The sequence below is a fragment of the Canis lupus genome, chromosome 16 (assembly GCF_003254725.2).
Source record: "Canis lupus dingo isolate Sandy chromosome 16, ASM325472v2, whole genome shotgun sequence".
In the NCBI taxonomy this organism is placed as follows: Eukaryota; Metazoa; Chordata; class Mammalia; order Carnivora; family Canidae; genus Canis; species Canis lupus.
The window spans coordinates 27,203,382-27,222,177 of NC_064258.1; the positions used below are offsets into that span (position 1 = coordinate 27,203,382).

The 18,796-nt window shown below is 34.5% G+C and overlaps 1 protein-coding gene across 12 annotated transcripts in view; it reads right to left on the minus strand.

Moving 5' to 3' along the window:
• Nucleotides 1-6,928: 6,928 nt before the first annotated feature.
• Nucleotides 6,929-18,796, minus strand: part of ADAM32 (ADAM metallopeptidase domain 32) — a 182,315-nt gene continuing 170,447 nt past the window's right edge. For 5 of the 12 annotated variants that reach the window (XM_025434901.3, XM_025434524.3, XM_049094841.1 and 2 more), the window contains 5 exons: nucleotides 17,158-17,190; nucleotides 13,017-13,091; nucleotides 8,918-8,956; nucleotides 7,822-7,860; nucleotides 6,929-7,049 (listed from right to left, as the gene is read on the minus strand). In XM_025434901.3, the coding sequence (XP_025290686.1) occupies nucleotides 7,043-7,049; nucleotides 7,822-7,860; nucleotides 8,918-8,956; nucleotides 13,017-13,091; nucleotides 17,158-17,190 (193 nt within the window). In that variant the 3' untranslated portion in view covers nucleotides 6,929-7,042. Of the gene's footprint in view, nucleotides 7,050-7,821; nucleotides 7,861-8,917; nucleotides 8,957-13,016; nucleotides 13,092-17,157; nucleotides 17,191-18,796 lie in introns of those variants that run through there. The other 7 variants (XM_025434684.3, XM_025434610.3, XM_049094842.1 and 4 more) reach the window with 4 other exon arrangements.

Below are 18,796 nucleotides of genomic sequence, written 5' to 3' on the forward strand. Positions count from 1 at the left end.
CAGAATAGACCACATACTGGGTCACAAATCAGGTCTTAACCGATACCAATAGATTGGGATTGTCCCCTGCATATTTTCAGACCATAATGCTTTGAAACTTGAACTCAATCACAAGAAGCAATTTGGAAGAAACTCAAACACGTGGAGGTTAAAGAGCATCCTGCTGAAAGATGAAAGGGTCAACCAGGAAATTAGAGAAGAATTAAAAAGATTCATGGAAACTAATGAGAATGAAGATACAACCATTCAAAATCTTTGGGATACAGCAAAAGCAGTCCTAAGAGGGAACTACACTGCAATACAAGCATGTCTCAAAATATTGGAAAAAACTCAAATACACAAGCTAACCTTGCACCTAAAGAAACTGGAGAAAGAAGCAAATAAAACTTACACCAAGCAGAAGAAGAGACTTTAATAAAGATTCGAGCAGAACTCAATGAAATAGAGACCAGAAGAACTGTAGAACAGATCAACAAAACCAGGAGTTGGTTCTTTGAAAGAATTAATAAGATAGATAAACCATTAGCTAGCCTTACTAAAAAGAAAAAAGATTCAAGTTAGTAAAATCATGAATGAAAGAGGAGAGATCACAACCAATACCAAGGAAATACAAATGATTTTAAAAACACATTATGACCAGTTATATGCCAAGAAATTAGGCAATGTAGAAGAAATGGATGCAATTCTGGAAAACCATAAACTACCAAAACTGGAACAGGAAGAAATAGAAAACCTGAATAGGCCAATAACCAGTGAGGAAATTAAAGCAATCATCAAAAACCTTCCACCAAGACACAAATGTTCAGGGCCAGATGGCCTCCCAGGGGAATTCTGTCAAACATTTAAAGAAGAAACAATACCTATTCTACTAAAGCTATTTCAAAGGATAGAAAGGCAGGAATACTTCCAAACTAGTTTTATGAGGCCAGCATTACCTTGATTTCAAAACCAGACAAAGACACCACCAAAAAGAAGAATTATAGACCAATATCCCTGATGATTTCAGAGGAAAAAATTCTCAACTAGATACTAGCCTTAGGGTCCAACAGTACATTAAGAGGATTATCCACCATAACCAAGTGGGATTTATCCCCAGGATGCAAGAGTGGTTTAATATTCATAAAATAATCAACATGATAGATCACATCAATAAGAAAAAAAAATGATATGATCCTTTCAATAGATGCAGAGAAAGCATTTGACAAAATACAGCATCCACTGATTAAAACTCTTCAGAGTGTAGGGATAGAGGGAACTTTCCTCGACATCTTAAAAGCCATCTACAAAAAGCCCACAGCAAATATCATTCTCAATGGGGAAGCACTGGGAGCCTTTCCCCTAAGAGCAGGAACAAGACAGGGATGTCCACTCTCACCACTGCTATTCAACATAGTACTGGAAGTCCTAGCCTCAGCAATCAGACAACAAAAAGACATTAAAGGCATTCAAATTGGCAAAGAAGAAGTCAAACTCTCCCTCTTCGCCGATGACATGATACTCTACATAGAAAACGCAAAAGCCTCCACCCCAAGATTGCTAGAACTCTTACAGCAATTTGGTAGCGTGGCAGGATACAAACTCAATGCCCAGAAATCAATGGCATTTCTATACACTAACAATGAGACTGAAGAAAGAGAAATTATCATAAAAGCCATTTATGAAAAGCCCACAGTGAATATCAGTCTTAATGGGGAAAAACTAAAGCCTTTCCCCTAATATCAGGAATGTAACAGGGATGTCCACTCTCACCACTGTTGTTCAACATAGTCCCAGAAATCCTAGCCTCAGCAATCAGACAACAAAAACAAATAAAATGCATTCAAACTGGCAAAAAGGTCAAGCTATCCCTCTTCGCAGATCACATGATACTGTACATAGAAAACCCAAAAGACTCCACCCCAAGATTGCTAGAACTCATATAGCTGTTCAGCAATGTAGCAGGATACAAAACCAATGCCCAGAAATCAGTGGCATTTCTATACACTAACAATGAAACTGAAGAAAGAGAAATTAAGGAGTCAATCCCATTTACAATTGCACCCAAAAGCATAAGTACCTAGGAATAAACCTAACTAAAGAGGTAAGGGATCTATACCCTAAAAACTACAGAACACCTCTGAAAGAAATTGAGGAAGACACAAAGAGATGGGAAAACATTCCATGATTATGGATTGGAAGAATTAATATTGTGAAAATGTCTATGATACCCAGGGCAATTTATACATTCAATGAAATCCCTATCAAAATACCATGGACTTTCCTCACAGAGTTGGAACAAATAACCTTAAGAATTGTTGGAATCAGAAAAGACCCCGAATAGCCAGAGGAATGTTGGGGGAAAAAATCCAATGCTGGGGCATCACAATGCTGGATTTCAAGCTATATTACAAAGCTGTGATCATCAAGGCGGTGTGGTACTGGCACAAATACAGACACAGAGACCAGTGGAACAGAATAGAGAACCCAGAAATGGGCACTCAACTCTATAGTCAATTAATATTTGACAAAGCAGGGAAGAATAAACACTGGAAAAAGGACAATCTCTTCAATAAATGGTATTAGGAAAATTGGACAGCCACATGCAGAAGAATGAAACTAGACCACTCTCTTACACCATACACAAAGATAAACTCAAAATGGTTAAAAGACCTAAATGTGAGACAAGAATCCATCAAAATCCTAAAGGAGAACACAGGCAACAACCTTTTTTAACTTGGCCACAGCAACTTCTTGCATGATACATGTTTGAAGGCAAGGGAAACAAAAGCAAAAATGAAGTATTGGGACTTAATCAGGATAAAATGCTTCTGCATAGTGAAGGAAAGAGTCAACAAAACTAAAAGACAACCTACAGAATGGGAGAAGATATTTGCAAATGACGTATCAGATAAAGGGCTAGTATCCTAGATCTATAAAGAACTTATTAAACTCAACACCCAAGAAACAAAAAAATCCAATCATGAAATGGGCAGAATACATGAATAGGCATTTCTCCAAAGAAGACTTACACATGGCCAACAAGCACCTGAGAAAATGCTCTACATCACTTGCCATCAGGTTAATACAAATTAAAATCACAATGGGATACCACCTCACACCAGTGAGAATAGTGAAAATTAACAAGTAAGGAAACAATAGAAGTCAGAGGATTTGGAAAATGGGGAACCCTCTTGCACTGTTGGTTGGAATGCAAACTGATACAGCCACTCTGCAAAACAGTGTGGAGTTTCCTCAAAAAGTTAAAATTAGAGCTACCCTATGACCCAGCAATTACACTACTGGGTATTCACCCGAAAGATACAGATGTAGTGAAACAACAGGACACATGCACCCCAATGTTCATAGCATCAATGTCCAGAATAGCCAAACTGTGGAAGTAGCTATGGTGTCCTTCAACAGATGAATGGATAAAGAAGATGTGAGATATATATATATATATATATATATATATATATATATACACACACACACACACACACACACACAATGGAATATTCCTCAGCCATCAGAAAGGACAAATATCCACTATTTGCTTCGACATGGATGGAACTAGAGGGTATTATGCTGAAGTAAGACAATCAGAAGGACAATTATCATATGGTTTCACTCATATGGGGAATATAAGAAATAGTGAAAGTGATTATAAGGGAAAGGAGGGGAACTGAGTGGGAAAAATTAGAGAGGGAGACAAACTATGAGACTCCTAACTCTGGGAAACAAACAATGGGTTGTGGAAGGGGAGGTTGGTTGGGAGTTAGGGTAACTGGGTGATGGGCACTGAGGAGTGCACTTGATAGGATGAGCAGTGGGTGTTATACTATATGTTGGCAAATTCAAACTTCAATAAAAACAAATGTATAGGGATCCCTGGGTGGCGCAGCGGTTTGGCGCCTGCCTTTGGCCCAGGGCGCGATCCTGGAGACCTGGGATCGAATCCCACATCGGGCTCTCGGTGCATGGAGCCTGCTTCTCCCTCTGACTGTGTCTCTGCCTCTCTCTCTCTCTCTCTCTCTCTCTCTGTGTGACTATCATAAATAAATAAAAATTAAAAAAATTAAAAAAAAAAAAACAAATGTATAAAATTTAAAATTAAAAAACAAATTTTTTCAAACAGATAAAGGTGGAAGAATTTGTCACCATCACTAGCATATTGTAATGAATATTAAAGAAAGTTATTCAAGGTGAGGGAAGTGATCTCATATGGAAGCACAGATTTCAAAGAAGAAATAAGATTATCTAATACTTGAAAAGTAAACATGTGGGTAAATGTAAAAGACTAAATTTTTTGAAAATGCTATTGACTTTTTCAGGTGAAAATAATAGCAATATATAGATGGAATTATAAAATATGTAGAATTAAATGTAGTAGCACCACAGGCAAGAAGAGGTAACAAAAATTATACTGTTGTATTTTGTTGTTTGTTAAGTAGGATAATACTAATTCAAGGTAGACTGTGATAAATTAAGCATGCATATTATTATCTCTGGATTAGCCACCAAAAATAGTAATAATGTTAAAAAGGGACAGTTAGAAGAGCTATACGTAAAGAAAAATAGATCAATGCTCAACTAACCTAAAAGAAAGAGGGGAGAAAAAATAACGAAGAAATGTGAGACATATAGAAAATACATAACAAAATAGTAGGCTTAAAACTAACAGTATCAGAAATTATATTAAATGTAAATGCTGTTGACACTTCAATTTAAAAACAGCCACCTGAATTTAAAAAGATACAAGACTCAACTATGTGCAGTTCACATCGGATACATTTTATTTTTTTAAGACTTTATGTATTGATTTGAGAGAAAGTGAGAGCCAGGGAGATCACAGAGGGAGAGGACGAGGGAGAATCACTGCTGAGCAGGAAGCCTAATGTGGGGCTGGATCCTAGGACCCTGAGGTCATGATTCTAGCTGAAGGCTGACACTTAACCAACTGAGCCACCCAGATACCCTTAAATACATCTTAAATATAAGGAAGGATACACTGAAAGTTAAAGAACGAAAAAAGATATCCCATGCAAAGAATAACTGTAAAAAAGCTGGCATGGCTATATTAATATCAGAAAAAAAGCAAATTGTAAAACTTAAAGTATAAATAGAGATAAAAAGAAGAATTATGTCATGATAAAAAGGCAATTCATCAGGAAAATATACCAGTCCTAAAGATTTATGCACTAAAATATGACTTTAAAATATGTGAAACACTATTAATATACCTAAAACAAATTATCAACAACAGTAGACAATTTTAACACATCTCTCTTAGGAAATAATAGAAAGAGAGTAAAAAATGTTATAGATTTCAAAAACACTGGTAACAAACTTGACAAGTTTGCAAAACACAAACAAAATACAATTGCAAATAACACATTTTTTAGTTCATATGGAGCATTCACCAAAATAGACCATAGGTGGACCATAAACAAAACAATAATTTCAAAGGTTTGAAATTGTTAATGTATATTCTCTGAACATGATTAATTAACATGATTGAAGAAATACGAAATGGTTAAGCCAAAAACATGCAAATATTTGGAAGTTAACACATTTCTAAGTAACCCATAATGCAGAGATCAAAGTGAAAATTAGAAAATGTTTTACCTGAAGAATAATAAAAATACAATATATCAAAATTAATAAAATGAAGCTAAACAAGTATATAGAACAAATTTATACTTTTAAAGGGATTAAAAAAGGTTTAAAATGAATGATCTATACTCTACTTCCAGAAGCTAGGAAAAGAGCAAATAAAAAAAAAAATCAATTATTATCAATGATTAATAGATTATTGTTATGTTATCAAGACCGATTAGAAGAGAACAAGTATCACCATGATCAGTAATGAAAGAAGGGACATAACTATAGACACTAAAAAAGGTGTTTAAGAACAACTTTATGACAAAAGATTGACCACTAAATGAAATAAACTCCTTTAAGATTACAGTATTTGAAAAAAAAAAAACTATTGCAAGAATAAATGAATAATCTGAATAGTCCTCTGTTAAAGAAATTGAATCCGGGCAGCCCGGGTGGCTCAGTGGTTTAGCACTGCCTTCAGCCCAGGGCGTGGTCCTGGAGTTCCGGGATCGAGTCCCACGTCAGGCTCACTGCATGGAGCCTGCTTCTGTCTCTGCCTCTCTCTCTCTCTCTCTCTCTCTCTCTCTCTCTCTCTCTGTCTCTCATGAATAAATAAATGAAATCTTAAAAAAAATAAATAAAAATAAAAATAAAAAATAAAGAAATTGAATCCATAATTAAAGATCTACTCACAAAGAAAACTCCAGCTTCATTAGTGAATTTTGCCAAATATTTAATTGGAAAACTAAACAATTTCATACAAACTTTTAGAAAATGGAAAATGAGAGAACCTTTTCCTAACTCAGTTTATCAACCTTGTCACCAAACTCTGATAGGAATTAAACTTTGCCCCCTAAGTTCCAAGCCCAAACTCTCTGGGTCCTCCAGTCTTCTGGGATTCACCCTGTGGATCACCTCACTAATGAACAAGGGAAAGGTGGCGGGTAAAACAAGATTCCTGGACAGTAACATGTAGTCCTCAAAATGAACACAGCTTCCTTCAGAAGCCTGGACTGCAGCTGTGGCAAAGGCGAGGTGGGGAAATATCTGGATTAACTGAGATCTCTATGCAGCCAGACAAGTCCAGTGAGAAGTACCAGGAAGAGGAACATGGACTACCATCCAGAGCTCTTCCTGAGAAAAAGCAGTTGATGCAAACTCCCAGCATCTGGGGCCGCAGGCAAGTAAGTGGGAATGAGTGGTGGGAGAGCTGTGAAAAAGAGCTCAGGGAGTCTGGGTGGGATGGAGATGCTTGAGTTGAAATGAGTATCTTCAGTTAAGGGCCCTGAAATGAGAGAACTGCAGCCTCAGGGGTAGAGGAAGAAAGAAAAACAGATGCACCTGCAAATAGTTCCACACTCCAGTTTATTGTTTCCTTCAACTGTGACCATGGGGAGGAAAGGTGGAATTTTCATTTCTCAATGAAACACTTCGTAATATCCATTGTCTTCTGAAGGAATTACTAATTACTATGGAAGAAGAAAAAGACATATATGATTAAGGTACTGACAGCAAATAAATTACATTCCACTGCAAAATATACAAACAACAGGGGGTACTGTCAAGCAAAAAATTCATATGTCAGAAAAAATAATTCTAGAAAGACGTTTTGCAATTTTGCTTGTGAAATTATTTGGCTGTGAGTAATGTTAATGCTAATGTTAATGCTAATTTTCTGAGATTTCTGGGGAAGAATCTTATTTAATCAGATATATTTGCAAATGAGAAAATCTTACGTTTTTCCACATATAATGAAATGTTTATGAATAAAATAGTCAAGTCTTTTGCAATTTTCTAGAAATCTAAATATATATTAATTTCATGTTTTCCATATGTTGGAGCCAATCTGGTTTTTCATGTTGCAAACAGTGTTTTATTTTTGGCAGTTGGAAACTCATAGGCCTTAAATATTGTGCCTAATGTATAAAATGGCCCTGATTTTGAATTTATTTTATGGACAAATTTACATATCTTATATTTTATTAGATTAAACTCTTCAATTCCATTCTATCCACAAGAGCAAGTTCCCAACAGATTTATGAGAACTTTACTAAACTGAAAAAAGACTAAGTAAATAAATACTCATTAATAATAAGATTAGTAAAGATTAATATGTTGTTTCTGATGTAGTACTTTACTAACTCATCTACCCAATAAATACCTAGGAATTAATTGTAGATTATGAATTTCATTTCTATTTCAAACATACTTATTTTAAGAGACAGTTCCTAATGTACTTACCTACTATTATGTGTTTGGGTGCTTTCCTGTGATTTAGATCTAAATACATAAGGAAATAATACTTTTAGTGTGATAAGATACAATTCAATAAAGTTATTTTATATTTTTAATGGAAGTTTCTTCCTCTTTCCCTTCAAAAGAGTAGTAAGAAAGAAATATCTGCCAAATGTCTATGTTTATACTATTTATTACCAAAGTCAAACTCTTGGGACTCTTTTCTAATTTTCATATTTCTGGATTTATCTTTGATCCTCTAACCAAAAGAATTAGAGAAAAAAGATAAATCGAAGACCAATTAGGTGAGGCTTATTGACAGAGAAAATAATATAGATGGTAAGATTAGTGAGATAATTTAGTGACGAGTGATATAATTTTATCCTTTCCCATCCTTTCCTTACCTCTGCTGTTTTATATCTTCAGAACTTAAAACAGATTTTTCCTACTACTCTGACTATAAAATATACTTTTTAAATATACACTTGGCCCTTGAACAACTCAGGAGTTAAGGTTATTAACCCCCCCACAGTCAAAATCCACCTATAACACTTGGACTCCCCCGCTCCCCTTAATAGTATACTGTTGACTGGAAGCCTTACTGATAGCATGAATAGTCAACACATGCTTCATTTCATATTCTATATCTATTATGTACTGTATTCTTACAATTAAGTGTGTTTATGACCCGATCCCTTTGACAAACTCCTCCCAAGTGACTTGAATTTACTCAGTTTTTCCTGAAGTTGTGGATGCAAATATAATCTAAACAGAACACATTTCCCTTTATGTGTCTCATCATAAAGGATGTAAAAATGCTCTGCTTTTGAGTTAGTTTCACAAAATAATTCAGATATCTTGTCACATTAGATTTAACTAGTTTTTCCTATGTGTCAAAAAAGTAGGCAATCAATAAAAATTTAGCCAACTGAAGAAAAAACTGAGTTAATAAATACTCATTCTTAGAATGGAAAATATTAATAAATCGTTTTTAGGGGTCTATCAATTGTGGCTGCTCAAAAAATATTAAGCAATTATTTATTTGTTCATTCATATTTTTAAGACACACTTATTTATGAGAAATATTTCCTAAATTACTTACCTGCTGGTATATGTTTGAGCACTACTTTCTGACCTGGATCTAAACAAAAATAGACATAAACAATGTCTAACAGTTATATTAAAAAACTTGCCTACATTAAGAATTAAGATCAGGCCATTTTATAACAAAACTAACTTTTAACACTTGGGACATGCAAATAAGTAATATTCTTACTTACCCAACACCAAGTGCAACATACAATGCAAAATTTAAATTCTCCAGTGGGGAAAAGTATCAAGATAGCAGAGATGCATTTTTCTCCTTTATTACTTCTAAGTACAATATGTAAGTTTGACTATGAATGCCTAAATTTGTCAGTAGGCTCTAAGTTACATTTTTAAATTCATTGATATGTAAATTGCCACATTTTGCAAATTAAAACACATTTATTTACTTCTGGGCAATCTGAGTGAAGTGACAGAAAAACTTCCCATTTCTATTCTGTAAGTAAAGCTTTCCCTTTTTATTCCACAGAAAAGCTAGAGAAGATAGCACAAAAATTTAATACCCAATGGAGATTGACAGCCAGGAAGGCTTTTCTTTCTGTCAGTAAAAAATCAAGAAACTAGAAGTCCAGAGGGAAAACATGAGCAAAAGCTGAATGACTACAAGAGAATATGAATTACACCCTAAGAGAGATGGTTTTACTAACCCTATCTTGGAAGAAGTTGAAGGCACAGATATTTAGGTTTGAAAGTTAGAACAAACCCCAGGACTCATAGTCCTAAATGGGAATAATGAAAGTTATGGCCACTGGGAATGCAACAGGTAAGTCGTCTTAGCCATGTGGATTGGAAAAGATCACCCAGAGATGTAAAAGCTCAGGCCTGCACTATATGTATAGGCACAGGACCTCAATTTCTTAATTCTACTACACATGAATTTGAACCAGTAAGTATAGAAAATATTGAAACATTCATGCTCCAAGACAGGCAAGTCTTAAACATTCCCCTCTTCCTAATGTATGCCAACAACTCAAGGCATGCAGAATTCCCATGAGACCAATCATTGCTCCTGAGAATGGCATTGCTTACAAGTCTAAATTACAAACTACTGTGTGTTAAATGCCCATAGCCCCACATCATAGCACAACAGAACCAAAATCCACCCATTAAGATCAATGGACAATATAAAAAAACTTTAATAGAAATGTTTAGGATCTCCATAATGATCAGGATGGGAATAGGCAAGAAAAGGATAACTGTTAAGAGAATAAATGATTTGGAAACTAATATGAAGAAATCATTGCAAGAAAAAGAGGTAAAAAAGTATAGTATATAAACAGCCCAGTTAGGGAACATGGAAGCTGGGACGCCTAGGTGCCTCAGTGAGTGGTTGAGCATCTGCCTTCGGCCCAGGGCATAATCCTGAAGATCTGGTATCAGGTCCCCACATTGGGCTCCCTGTATGGAGCCTGCTTCTCTCTCTGCCTGTGTCTCTGCCTCTCTCTCTCTGTGTGTGTGTGTCTCATGAATAAATAAATAAAATCTTAAAAAAAAAAAAAAGGAAACATGGAAGCTAAAATGAGAAGACTCTCCCCAATATAGTCATCTTAGATGGAGAAAAGAAAAAGAATGGGGAAAGTCAATAACTGAAGAGATAAGGACTGGATTTTTTTTTCCAGAATTAATGACCTGAATGCTGTTTCTAAAGACTATTAAATCCAGACCAGTATCAATAAAAACAAATTATATCTGGACATATAATAAAATTCAGGACAACGAGGAAATCTTAGAAGACACTTAGAGAAAATGTACATTAATTGGAAAGGAATTAAGAAATAAATTAGACTAACAACTGAGATCTCATCAATGACAGTAAATGTCATCTTACAACAGAACACTTTAAAAGACTTGTGGAAAGTGGCTCTCAGCTAGAAGGGCATAACCATCTAAGTTATCTTTCAAAGATGAGTGTGAAAAAAAGACATATCCAGGCATTTAACACAAAATGCTTATCACTACAGACACTAATTGAAACTAAAAGGGTTGTACTTCAGGAAAAAGAAAATTGAAATTAAAATGAGAAAATAGGTTCAAGAATGAATGAAGAAACTAATTGATAAATATGTTGTTAAATCCTAGTAAATATTTAATTAATATAATAACAACAATGACTAGAGGAAGGGAAGTCATGTAGATAAAGAACTGAGAAATTAAGTCAAATGACAGGGCAGCCCGGGTGGCTCAGCGGTTTAGCGCCACCTTCAGTCCAGGGTGTGATCCTGGAGACCCCGGATCAAGTCCCATGTCTGGCTCCCTGCTTGGAGCTGGCTTCTCCCTCTGCCTGTGTCTCTGCCTCTCTATCTGTATCTCTCATGAATAAATAAATAAAATCTTTAAAAATAATAAAAGTCAAATGACAATATGTGAGGGATTAATAATTGGGTTTTGCTATTAAATGATCTAAATCCTTCTACTGTTTAGGGAAAGATGGAAACTATTAATTGAATTGAAATATTTAAAAATTAATTATGCTTAAGTGGCATTAATATAACCAAACTGAGAGCCACTCCTCTCTGCATTCCTTGACTTCAACCACCTTTCCCACTAACTTTTCACCAGATAAAAATCATTCCAGAAAATAAATGACCTGAACATTATAGTGTGGATGCTATGTTTGTAAAACACAGCAACAGAATCAAATGACATCATTATTAAAACTTAAGTGAATAATTATCCTAAAAATATTTCCCTAGTGCATATCAAGCCCAAAGGCTAGACCAGTGGATTAACATCCAAAATTATACTACTCCAACAGAAATGTACATTTTCCTATAATTCATGCTATCATCCCCTACTCAGTGTAGGTAAATAGTGGCCCCAGGAGAGATCAATTACATTAATAAGTTTTTAGGATATGAGAGAAGAAATGAGAGCAGTTATAACATTATAGATATATGGATGTGTATGTGTGTTTGTGTGTGTGTATGTGCTTTGTGTTTGTGAGTTTTTTTGTTTGTCTGTGGGCAAGGGGCAAGTAGGAGATTAAAAGCATTCATTCATTCATTCATTCATTCATTCAGCAAATATTTTTTGAGCACTTACCATAAGTTAAGAACTCTACTACATGCTGGCTATACAATGCTGAGCAAGATAATGGCTTTTATTTTCTAAGGTAACCTGGACATATAATAAGACATACGTCCAAGGTTAGGAAAAGTAACTGAGACTTGTGTTTGAGTACCATATGAGAACTCCTTGACACAGAGAAGACATATTATTATCATTATTATTATTAAATGAAAATCAATTTTTTAAGTTTGGTGATGGTAACTCATGACTTCAAATTGTCATTATAAAGAGAAGATCATAACAATAAAGAAGATAAGAAAAAGGCATTCTTATTGAAAAAGAAGCCCTCTTCTAGAATAAGACAAATTATACAACCATGTTCTACAGCCTAGAAAATTTACTCTATATATTTAGAAGTGTTTTAGACTAGCAATGGACTTCAAAGAACGTATAAGGAATAATACCAGCCTCCCTTAAGTCATAGAGGAGTGAAAACTCCTGAACATTTGATATCTGCAGACAGACTCTAAACCCAAAAATGATAGATGTGGGAATCTAAATACTTACAGTTTTATTATACAGAAATATTCACCTTTCAGGAAATGGACAGTAATCTAATTAAATTACTTTGTGATACTGAGAGGCTATGGAAGATACAGAATTATTGTTTTTTTTTCTGATGTTTCTCCTCAGCAAAGTTTTCTTAAATGACCAGAGTAAGCATTCACTCAGTTGTTCATGAGCATACATATTGAATTTCTAGTTGTAAAGTCTCCAAATACAGAAGTAAACTTCCCCATTTATGAGTTAGCTCCATAATCATTTCACCAATTACTTATTCTTTTGTTTCCAAAAATTAAACTCCTAACATACATTAACAAACTGAAAGAAAGAAGACATTGATTTTTCTAGACAAATAGTCATTAGTTACTAAATTGGCAAATACTAATAGGTTATTTTTTGGTGTAGTACCATACCAATTATTACTGTTCGATTAATACATAGCAATTTATTGTTGATTGTCAATTTGTTCATCTTATTTCAAACATATACTTATTTTAAGAAATACATCCTAATTTACTTACCTGACTGTATCTGTTTGGCTGCTGCTTTCTGATCTGGATCTAAATGAGAAGGTAAGTAATGCTTCCAAGTTAATGCTAAAAAAAAATTGTCTCCATAACAAATGAATGTCAGACTATCTTGTGATCTGCATTAACTCTTTTATACCACTAATTACCAGTAATGAATAATTTTAAAAGATTACTGAATTAGGGCATACAGATAAATAATATACTAATTTACACATGTACCAAGTCCATAAAGAACATAAATTTCAAATCTCTAATAAGGAAAGGGGCAAGAAAAAGGATTAATTTTTCTCCTTATTACTTGTCTGTGAATATATGTTTGATTTTGAATGCCTAATTCTGGCCTCAGGTTCCAATCTAATGCTTTACCCACAGAAAAATTATCATAGGTCATGATTTAAAACCCTCACTGACTTCTGGACAATCGGGCAGACTGGGCTGACAGGGTAGTTTTCCGCCTTCCATCCCACACAAAGAAATAGTAAAAGCAAAACAAAACAAAACAAAATACTAACCAAAATTTAAGAGAAGAAATGGAAATTTCCAATGATAGTTTTAAAAAGAAAGGAAATTGAAAGCATGAGAGATAAATTAGAAGTAAGTTAATCAGAGAAGGACAAACATTATATGGTTTCATTCATATGGGGAATATAAGAAATAGTGAAAGGGATTAAAGGGGAAAGGAGAGAAAATGAGTGGGAAATATCAGAGAGGGAGACAAAACATGAGAGACTCCTAACTCTGGAAAATGAACAAGGGGTAGTAGAAGGGGAGGTAGGTGAGGGACTGGGTGACTGGGTGACGGGCACTGAGGGGGGGCACTTGATGGGATGAGCACTGGGTGTTATACTATATGTTGGCAAATTGAACTCTAATAAAAAATATACCAAAAAATGAGAAAAAAAAAAGAAAGCTGAATGACTCCAGAACTATGTGAATTAATCATCCACGTTAACCTATAAGGAGTTGAGACCTCCTGGAAAGCTAGAACTGACTTCCTTCTCTAAACCTGGAAGCCAAAAAAGGCGGATAGTAAAGCTTTTACCATTAATCATTGGGATGCAGCAGGGAAATTACTTCAGATGTATAGACAGAAAAGGATATCCTAGAGACAAAGAAACCCTAAGTGCTTAAAATGGCTTAGCAATATGGATGGAATAAATATCACATAGAGAAACAGGAACCTCAAGCCTTACCAAATTTAGGTTAGGATACCAGTCCATGCTTCCCATGATTTCTAGATCTCCAGGTGTAACAAGTGTAATTATGACTTAGGAGGGTAACACATGAAATAATCTCCAGAAGGAAGATTCTACAAAGCAGGATACACAGAAATCTCATGAGATAATCACTGTTGCTTAAGGTGGCCTTGCAATCAAAGAAAAAAGCCACTAAGAGTTCATGTCCATAGCTGAAGAAAAGTAAAGATTTCACTTACAAAAACAAAACAAACAAAAAAAATCCAAAATTGAAGAAAGTTTCGTGTCTTTTCACTGAAAGAAAATAATGAGTCTGGTTCATGAGTTAAGAAAAAAATCTCACGGGGATCCCTGGGTGGCTCAGCGGTTTAGCGCCTGCCTTTGGCCCAGGGCGCGATCCTGGAGTCCTGGAATCGAGTCTTGAGTTGGGCTCCTGGTGTGGAACCTGCTTCTCCCTCTGCATCTCTGCCTCTCTCTCTCATAAATAAATAAATAAATAAATAAATAAATAAATAAATAAATCTTAAAAAAAAGAAAAAATCTCTACCAGAATATATTTTAATGAAATAATAACTCTAGGGATAAGAAAAAAATATAGAGGTTTGTTAGGCAGAATTCTAGAGATCGCTTCTTAAGATCTCCATTCCTTGGTTATTCAAGCACTCTTCTAAGTACTTAAAAGGTTTTACAAGTGCAACTACAGCTGCAAATCAATTGACCTTAAAATACAAAGATTTGTCCAACCCAATCAGATGAGCCCATCAAAAGTAGAATATTCTGATGCTGTCAGAAAAGGAATTAAGAGAGAGTCAAAGCCTAATAAATGCACTTTTTTTCCTTGAAAATGAAGGGAGGTACATGAAAAACAATGCAGGCAGGTTCTGTGGGTAGGAAGGAGCCCCTACCAGACAGCCAGTAAGGAAATAGGTAGCTCAGACCCATTGTTCCAAGAAATTAGATTCTGCTTACAACCTGAATGAGCTAGGAACATAGCCTGGCCTTCAGGCCTTCTGGTCAGCCTGTGACAACCCAGTCAAATCTACCCGATTTCTGTTTTTCTTCCTTCCTTCCTTCCTTCCTTCCTTCCTTCCTTCCTTCCTTCCTTCCTTCCTTCCTTCCTTCCTTCCTTCCTTCCTTCCTTTCTATTTTATCTATTTATTTAGAGAGAGAAAGGGAGAGCTTCCGCTTCCTCATGAATGCATATGCAAGAGTAGGTAGGGATAGAGAAAGAGAGAAAAAAAATCTCAAGGAGACTCCCTGCTGAGTGCAGAGCCTAACTCAGAGGTAAATCTCATGACCCTGAGATCATGATTTGAGCCAAAATCAAGAGTTGGATGTTTAACTGACTAAGCCACTCATGCACCCAATCCACCTCGATTTCTAATTTACAGACCTTTGACAGAATAAATGAATATTGTTTTAAGTCATTACATGTGTGGTAATATGTTATACAGCCATAGAAATACAAAGCCTACTACAGATTTTTAATTATTTTTCATTTAATTTAATAATCTTATTAATTATTCAGAAATAAATGAATAAACACACTAACAGAAAATTTATCATCATCATCAGTAAATGCCAAATTACACTGACATATCTTCAAATAGCTGAGGTAAAATTAACTCCCAATTTGAAGTCCACAGTACATAGACTCACATTCAAGAGTGAAAATAAAATAAAGAAAATTTCAGGTGGATAAGACAACAGTTTACTACACAGAGATTCATTGATGGAAATTCTAAGAGATCAACTTCCCCAAAAAGGAGACTGAACAGTGAACAAATAAAATGGCAAATATGTAGTGAAATCCTAGTATATTTTGACTAAATACAATAATGACAATGATAAGGATGACTTGTTTGCAGCAGGTTAAAATTCAGAAGTAACTAAATACCAAATAATAATAATAGACAAGAGTAAAGAAAAGATTATAGGGTTAAATAGGCTAAGATCAGTAGGTTGTTAGAAGACTGTAAGTGTTCGTTATATCTAAAATTCAAAAATTAACATTTAATTTTAATTAATAAATAATAATATAAGAATTCAATCATTTAAAAAATCACTAAAGTAATATAATTAGAACATATAATGACCAAATTAATAGAAAGAAGAGATAATGAAAGTACAATTGATATAACAGACAAGAAAATAGAAAAATAAAATATTGGCAAAGTATGGTGAAAAGAAAAAAAACTAAATGGTAGAATTCGGTCTAAATATATCAGCAAACATAAGTGTATAAACATATTAATTCAACTATTGAAAAACTCTTGAGATTATGTATTTTTAAAGTCCATTTGTTTAGTCCAGGTTGTTTTTAAAGAAACCAACTAATTAAAGGTTGAAACTAAAAGAACAGAAATGTTATATCATGTAAATCTAATAAATAGAACGTTCATAGAGCAGTTATAAAACAGTAAGGACTAAATTTATGGTTAAGAAACACTAGTGGGGACAAAATACTAACTAACAGCACAGTTAGGTCAATATAACTAGTTCTTCCCAATCCATAATTATTATAGATTTTTCTTCCCAATCCATAATTATTATAGATGTATGTGCCTCAGCCTTGTCACATACAATCTATGAAATGTCAGGTATTTGCTTGTTTATTTACCCAAACAATACATGAATATAACCCAAGTTGGGTCATTTCTAGGCACTACATAGCCTTTTTCTCTACTAATTATATACAACTTATCTCTTATTAGAGTTAGCTATTTTGGTCCTTGTTTCCTCAGAGTAGACTTCTAATAAACATTTATTAAATGAATAAAAGACTAATTTACTAGAAACTAAATCACTATATATTAGTAGCCTGGTTTTCAGTACATTAACAATTGCATCTGTTCAAGTGATATCCAAAAAGTGTGAATTAATTCATTCTTAACTTACAATATAAGTGTTTTTAAGATACCTTCTAATTTACTCACCTGCTAGCAAATGTGTGAGTGCTGCCTTCTGAGCTGGATATAATTAAAAAAAAAAAAAAAAAAAAAAAAAAAGGAAAATAGTGCCTCATGTTAGTCCTAAGAAAGTCTTGTTCAATTGCATCAATAAAAGTCAGGGCATTTTATAAGCATTATTACCTTTTTTACAAGGCTAGTTACCAATAAAGAAAATAATGTTTTCTTTAAAATAAACAAAGATGGAAATAAATAATATTCTTATTTACCCATTTATCTCATCCACAGAGTGCATATTTCAAATTCCACAGACATCAAAAAGGCACAGATTTACTTTTTTCCTTATCACTTCTGAACATAGAATACAAATTTGACCCTCAGTGCCTGATTCTGACCTTCATGCCCCAACTTTTAACTTTCATTTGTTGATTACATTTTGTGAATTTCAAAAACCCATACTGGCTTCAAGGCAATCTCGTAGAGTGAGTAGGCAGGGAAATTTCCCCTTTCTATTCCTCATAACACAGAGGAGTGCTGAAAACAATAATACTAACATTGAATATGTAACTGAGTTTAACAATAAGACTTCTGGTGCTAATTAAAATGAATAAACTAAGAGTTGAAATGTTAAAAAAGCAGCTAAAATTGAATCACTGCAAGGGCATTTAAGCCAGTAATAACACCTTTCAGGCTAGAGATTTAATAGCTTCTCTTTAGAAGGAGTTAAAGTTCCAGGCCTTTGCATGTAGGGAAACTGTTATTTCCTTAATTAAACCTGAGAGCCATGAAGAGCCATACCACCCATGAAACACAGATAATTAAAATTCTGACCAATGACCTTTGGAATGCAGCAGAGAAATGAGGATATGTAGATGGGAAAAATAATGCATAACTGGGAGAAATAGGAATCCCAATCTTCCACAAAGTGTAATATTTTTTGCTTAACAAAAGAAGCATAAATGAAACAATCCACATGTATTTATCTTCAACACAAAACGTGCAGAATTCTCATAGGAAAATCATAAACATTGAAGACAAAAGAGTCTACGATTACAAACTGCTAAGAGTTAATGTGAACAGCCACAGCAAAACAATTAATTCACATACCAAAAAGCACAAATGATTTTTAAAAGTTTATATAAGAATATTTTAAATATCCATAGAGTTTTTTACAAGAACAAAATCCATAAACCTAAAACAGAAACAGTGATGGCAGAACTGGAGAAATGAAAGAGAACTCTAACACAATGTGAGATGTACATAATTATGAATGTGGTTACAAATCATAAAGGCGTATTTCCAATTCTGACCATAATAATGGAGTAACATACTCAGTTTACCCTCCTGCTTAATACAACTGAAAATCCAGACAAAATATGAAACAGTGGTTTTCAGACGTTGAATAGTAGGCAGCACAGGACAGTGATATCTGACAGAAAAGAATAAAAATGGTGAGACCTATGATTGACCCTTCTTACTGCCTGGGTGGGAGTTTCCACGTCATCACACAGCCAGAGGCATGCAAGCAAAACCCAGAAATCTCCCTGAGTTGAACTAATAGAACTTGGGGTCTGGGGAAGGCAAGGCAGTTAGAATTCACAGAGAAAAATGCAGGATAGGGAAAGAACTCCACGAAGAGAACTCCTGAGATCTGAGAAGGGTCCCT